The sequence below is a fragment of the Diabrotica virgifera genome, chromosome 2, assembly GCF_917563875.1.
Source record: "Diabrotica virgifera virgifera chromosome 2, PGI_DIABVI_V3a".
Taxonomy (NCBI): Eukaryota; Metazoa; Arthropoda; class Insecta; order Coleoptera; family Chrysomelidae; genus Diabrotica; species Diabrotica virgifera.
Window position 1 is genome coordinate 23,687,025 of NC_065444.1, and position 6,233 is coordinate 23,693,257.

General features: G+C 35.6%; 1 protein-coding gene across 1 annotated transcript; it reads left to right on the forward strand.

Annotated features, from left to right (window-relative positions):
- Positions 1-4,346: 4,346 nt before the first annotated feature.
- On the forward strand, positions 4,347-5,606 carry LOC126880660 (uncharacterized). The gene has a single exon (XM_050644713.1). The coding sequence runs from the start codon at positions 4,347-4,349 to the stop codon at positions 5,604-5,606; it is 1,260 nt and encodes a 419-aa protein (XP_050500670.1).
- Positions 5,607-6,233: the final 627 nt, after the last annotated feature.

A 6,233-nucleotide genomic window follows, 5' to 3' on the forward strand; every position in this document is an offset into this window, starting at 1 on the left:
TCAAGGTATTTTCTGTAGCTTTTTGTAGATTCAATGCCTTGTTAATCCTATCTACTGTCACGGTATTTTCTCCAACAGATTCTTGTTTTATTGCATTCTGGATACTTACTGCTTTTTGTAAATCATTCATTTCTTTTGTTAAATCAGATATTTTCAAGACAGCCAGTTTATTTGCATCAGATAACTCATTATTTTTTTTATTAAAATTGCTTTCAATCTTCCCGATGGAGTTTTGAAAGTCAGAAATTTTTTGTTCAAGTTGAGTATCTTTTGAACTATATTCTTTTTGCATCAAGGTAATCTCTTTTCGCAGAAAATTTTTTATATTTGCAATGTGGTCATCTACATATTTCTTGTTGGAAAGATGTATACCTGATACAGGAGGATCTCGTTTAATATCCTTATTTACTGCATGTATCTGGTTTTGTAAATCTAAAATGGATTGTTTGAAGCCTTCACGCAGCTTTTGAATAGCTTGTTCATTAGAACGATAATGATGACGACCAAACTTATCAACACTCATGTTGGAAATGATGTCTAATCTGACCTAACATTAATATATAATATCTGCTTCACGTAATTCGTTGATAATGGCAACAATTTCGTTACTATGGGATGTGTTTCCTGCTTCTTGGGAAGCAATCAACAATTCGAGTCTATCACATAGTTCATTTGGATCATCCCAATATACATATTCAATAGGATTATCGTTGTAAATCAAATGAGAAGCATCGATGAACCCTGATCCTTTGGAGGTAGATGAAGTTGCTGACGATGATGAACGAGTTGCTTTTACTACTTCTAAAGGCGATTTCTTTGATGTAGTAGACCGAGTTTTCGGTGGTGAACGAGTCGCTTTCTCTTGACCTTCGAGAGACAGTTTCTTTAATCTAGTAGATTTAATTTTCGGTGATTGCTTCTTTGCTTTTTTAGGTTTAAACAACGGTTTGACAATATTAAGATATTTTTCTGCAGTTGCACCGTTAAGATGGCCTATGGAATTGTGATGAACTAAATCTTCATTTTCATGATTCGTTGATACTGTATCGGAAAAAACATCGTCATCGCTATCTTCTTTTTTCACCTCTTCTTCTGATTTCATCTCTTCCTTTTTGACGTGTTTAAGCTTCTTATTAATAGCATGATGTGAAGATTGTGCAATATCTTTTAGTGGTTTAGTTATGGGTTCAAAGAGTTTATTTAGCGTCTCGTCTTGTTCTGTCCTACCTAGCTTTAATGCCAAATACTTTTTGCGAATGACTCGAGCTAATTCAGCAACTTTACGCTTGCGTGCAGCTACCTCTTTGTCTAACATGTTGTTATGGAATGCGTGTATTTCGATCATAACTACAATTTTATAAACTTGTCGAAGCCTAAACGATATCGTCCGTTAGAAATATCGAAATCCTTAACAATTACGAACGTGCCATACCTATCCTGCCAACATTCAGAACAAATTTTTTTAAATTGAACAAATGTCATGTCAGGTGAGACGTGATCATCAAAGACGTGTTTTAAATTGAGCTCATCCTGTTTAAACAATACAATAAGGTTGGCATTATCACGCAGGAGTTGTTTGCCTGCTCGACTGTATGATTGACATATGTATGCACAATCGATATCTTTATGTCTTCCCATGCAGTAATATTCACGTATTGTTTGTTGTGGATCCGTAGATACGTCATCAAATATGAATACTGAGTTGGGTTTAGCTTCGTCAGGACTTATTACGGCATCATTGTCTTTAAATGGAAAATAACCAACCTCTTTCACAGATTCCAACACTTCCTTCAAAAACTGATACTTGGGTTGAAACAACGATTTTGAATATACGTAAACATTTTTGAATTTAGCGCCATTTAGATCAAACAGTAATGCTAGCATAGCATTCGTTTTTCCACATCCACTTGGGCCACATACGATAGCACGAAAAGAATGTGGTAGCAATACACCATGTTTACTGATTCTTGCCACGTTATCGACAAAATCCAAGTTCTCCACTGCTAGTGTCTTATCTTGTTGAATGACCTTCATATTGTGATTAAGATGTATTTTATACGCTTGGTTATATAAAGAAATTTTTCAAGAAGCGATTCATTTCAATGTTAGTCGTTCAAGGTGAAGGAGTGTTGAATTCTCTGATCAACAATATACCGTTTGAATTGCATGCCCCTGGTTACCAGTATCTAGGACCTGGAACTAAATTACAGAAACGTCTAGCTCGTGGAGATCCAGGGATAAATCCATTAGATCGAGCTGCGAGAGATCATGATATTGCATATTCTCATAGTAATTCATTGAAAGATAGACATAAAGCAGATTGGGTATTGGAAAACAAAGCGTGGGAACGAGTTACAGCAAACGACGCATCTTTGAGTGAAAAAGCCACTGCCTGGTTGACTACTACAGCAATGAAAGTTAAACGAAAACTAGGTATGGGTATGAAACGTGGTAAAGGTGTTGGTTCATTTAAGCGACACGTGCTACAACCAATTATCAGAACGTTGAAACGAACTCCTCCATCACCAAATTTGCGTAAATCAGCTCTAGTTGCACTTGCAGCAGCTAGAACAGCCGTGAAGAATATAGGTGGGAAAAGAAATGTACGAGTTCCAAGAATCATTCCATTCGAATCAAAATCTGGTGGTATTTTACCTTTAATTCCCATCTTTGCAGGCTTATCAGCTCTTGGTAGTTTGGCTGGTGGTGCAAGTGCCATCGCAAAGACTGTAATTGATTCAAAGAATGCTCAAAAGAAACTAGAAGAGGACAAACGTCATAATAAAGCTATGGAGCATCTAGGCAAAGGATTATACCTTCGAAAAAACGCTAAAGGAGGCTTTGGATTATATTTAAAAAAGTCAAAAAACTACCGCTGAAGCTACCTAATAGACCTTTAACCAATGTGGACTTGAATAAATTTGTTAAACTACTTAAAATTCCAAATTTTCGTGGTGTGTTTATGAGAGATAATTTACCTCGTTACCCTCGTAAACATGAATGTGCTATAATTAATCTCGACATTTCAACAAACCCTGGTACACATTGGGTAGCTTACAGAAAGATAAACAAAGACATAGAGTATTTTGATTCATATGGTTGCTTGAAGCCACCTCAAGAACTAGTTTCCTATTTGAATGGTGGAAGAATTGCATATAATAACGATCAATATCAAAGTTATAACCAAATAAACTGTGGACATTTGTGCTTAAAGTTTCTGTATAATGGAAAATATAAGCGCTGATGTCTGGTATGAATTACCACAAGATATTCGCCATGCACTAGAATATTATTTACCTTGCAAGAAAGACTATAAGAAACACGTATGGTGCGATGTTTGTGGGACGATGGAAAGTGTATGTGTATTTTGTAGAATACCGTATTATGAACAAAATATAAATAAAACAAGAAAAACATGTAACATTATTCTAAGAAAAATAAAGAAATGTTTAACATATTTTGGTATTTAACTTACTGCACCTTTTACCTCCTATCAGTCATGTCTCGATTATTGACCCTAACAAGTACTACAAACGAGTTTTCGTTTACTCCTCAAGTGCCTCTTGTGCTTGATCCGCTACGGCAGTATTATGTAGCAGTGTTGGGATTTCATACATTTAATTCAATTCCAAACATTGATGGTGAAAAGTTTTATTTCTATGAGCAGAATGATCGTACAAAGTTGCGTTATATCGAAATTCCATCAGGATCTTATGAAATTACCGATATCGAAGCATACATTCGAAATAAATTAATGGGTATATACAATTCGGTTCAGGAGTTCACTTTAAAACCGAACAACAATACGCTTAAATGTGAAATTTTCTGTCAAGATCATACCATTACTTTCGAGAAAGAAGATAGTCTTGGTAAATTATTGGGTTTCTCCTCAAATAGAGTGTTAAAATCAGGAAAAATGCATTCTTCGGACCAACCTGTAAATATTATAAAAGTATCAAGTCTACTATTTGAATGCAACATTACTGAAGGAGCCTTCTACGAAGACAGACCTGTACACACCATTCTGCATTTTCCGATAAATGTTGATCCAGGTTTTTCTATTGATGAACGTCCTCATAACCCTATATACATACCAATAAGCAGCAGTATACGTGAAATTACCAAAATTACTGTTAGTATAGTCGATCAGGAATTAAGACCTGTCAATTTTAGAGGAGAGAAAAGTACGCTCCATTTGGATTTTAAGGAAACGATATAAATGGGTTTAATTATAAAACAAAACTCTACAAGTCAATATCCATTAGTCTCACGCAGATCCTGCATGAAACGTGACGTGTCTGCCGCCAATAAAGCCTTTCTTGTTGCCATTGGATTAAAGCTAAAAGATGTCAAAACGTCAATACATCCGACGGGGGGTTCAACAGCAGGAGCCTCAACCTCATATTTTCGATCTTTACCAAAAACCTCTGTTCGATAATACTATTAGAAAAGAAGAATTTCGTACATATACACCATACATCAAATCATTTAATAATAGTGACGTTGTCGAATTTATCATAAATCAATCAGATGCATTTTTTGCGATACACGAAACGCTGTTGGAAATTAAAGGAAGTATAAAGAAAGTAGGTGATGGAGTGGTTTCTCTTGCACCGAATGCTGGAGCTTTCTTGTTTGATACATGTACGTATATCCAAAGTTCACATGATATGGAAATAGTTAGAGACCCAGGTGTAATTAGCACTATTCGCAGTTTGTTATGTTATACTCCTGAAGATTCCAAGTTTCTCAGTACTGCAGGATGGAACTATCCGAATAATCCACATATATCGGGAGACAACTTTAGTCTACTGATTCCGATAAAACATATATTCAACATTTTCAACGACTACAATAAATTAACCTATGGCCGTCAAGTGTTTCGATTTGTTCGAGCACGCAATGATAGAGACTGTATTCTAGTGGAAGAACCTAATGCTACAACAACAACAACAGTATCTTTAACTGTTTCCAGCATGGAACTCAAGGTCAAGCATGTCTTTCCCAATGATGATATGAAAATTGAATTAATGACTCCGATTAAGAATAATGTGCCGATAACTATACCTTTCCGTAAATGGGAGCTAAATGAACTACCTTCACTTACGTCAGGATCTCGACGCGAGATATGGAGTGTAAAGACAACTTCATCTGTTGAACGCCCACGCTATGTCATTGTGGCTTTTCAAACTTCTAAACGAGATGACATACACGCTGATCCAACGTTATTTGATCACATTAGAATGTCCAGCGTGCGATTGGTTATTAATGGAGAATACTGGCCTAACGAGAGAATGCAATTGGATTTTGCAAAAAATGACTATGCTATAGCTCACTATAACTATACGGAATTCTTTCCTAGTTATACTCTTTCCTCAACAAAACATCCCATCTTAGATTATGCTGCTTTCAAGAAATATGCCTTATTTGTTTTTGACTGCTCCAAGCAGGATGATACGTCATTCAGATCAGGAACCGTTGATGTTAAACTGGAAATCGAAGCAGATGAAGGTTTTCCGGCAGGCACTCGAGCCTACTGTTTAATTGTTCACGACAGCCTACTCGAATACTTTCCTTTAACAGAAGTTATCAAAAATATTATTTAAGTAGGTTTAAAGAGTATGTCACTCAGTATCACTCATCACGCTTAATCATGAGGATTGCTTTAGTTGACATACAGGGATTTATGGTAGATGGATGGTTTGTACCCAAGGAACTCAGCATTGAAATTGGTTTTAAACGACATCATTACATATTTACGTCTCCGCAACCGTTTACTTCATTAACTAATCAAGATAAGAAGACAGTATTCTTCTTGGAGAAAAACGTGCATGGCATTCGGTATTCCAATGGTGATGTGGAATATTCCAAAATAAATCAAATACTAGAATCCAAGTTATTGTATGCTGCCGATTACATTTACGTTCGAGGAGAACAAAAAAGCAGATTTTTACAACAGAAATGTAATATGATTGGAGTTTTTCCTGCAATTATTGATGTCTGCAAATTTGATTATACGCCTTGCGTTTGTAAATTTGCTCCTGATGCAAACCCCTGTCACGCCAATGGAGTGTTTTTATGTACCGAAAGAAATGTGGATCGACTACGCCAATGGTTTTGTAATACGATATTACCTGTATAATTATGTTTTATAATAAAAATATATAAAAAACTATTGACTTTTAATTAAAACTCCTTATTTACTCATCAATTTTTATATTACGTGTAAAATC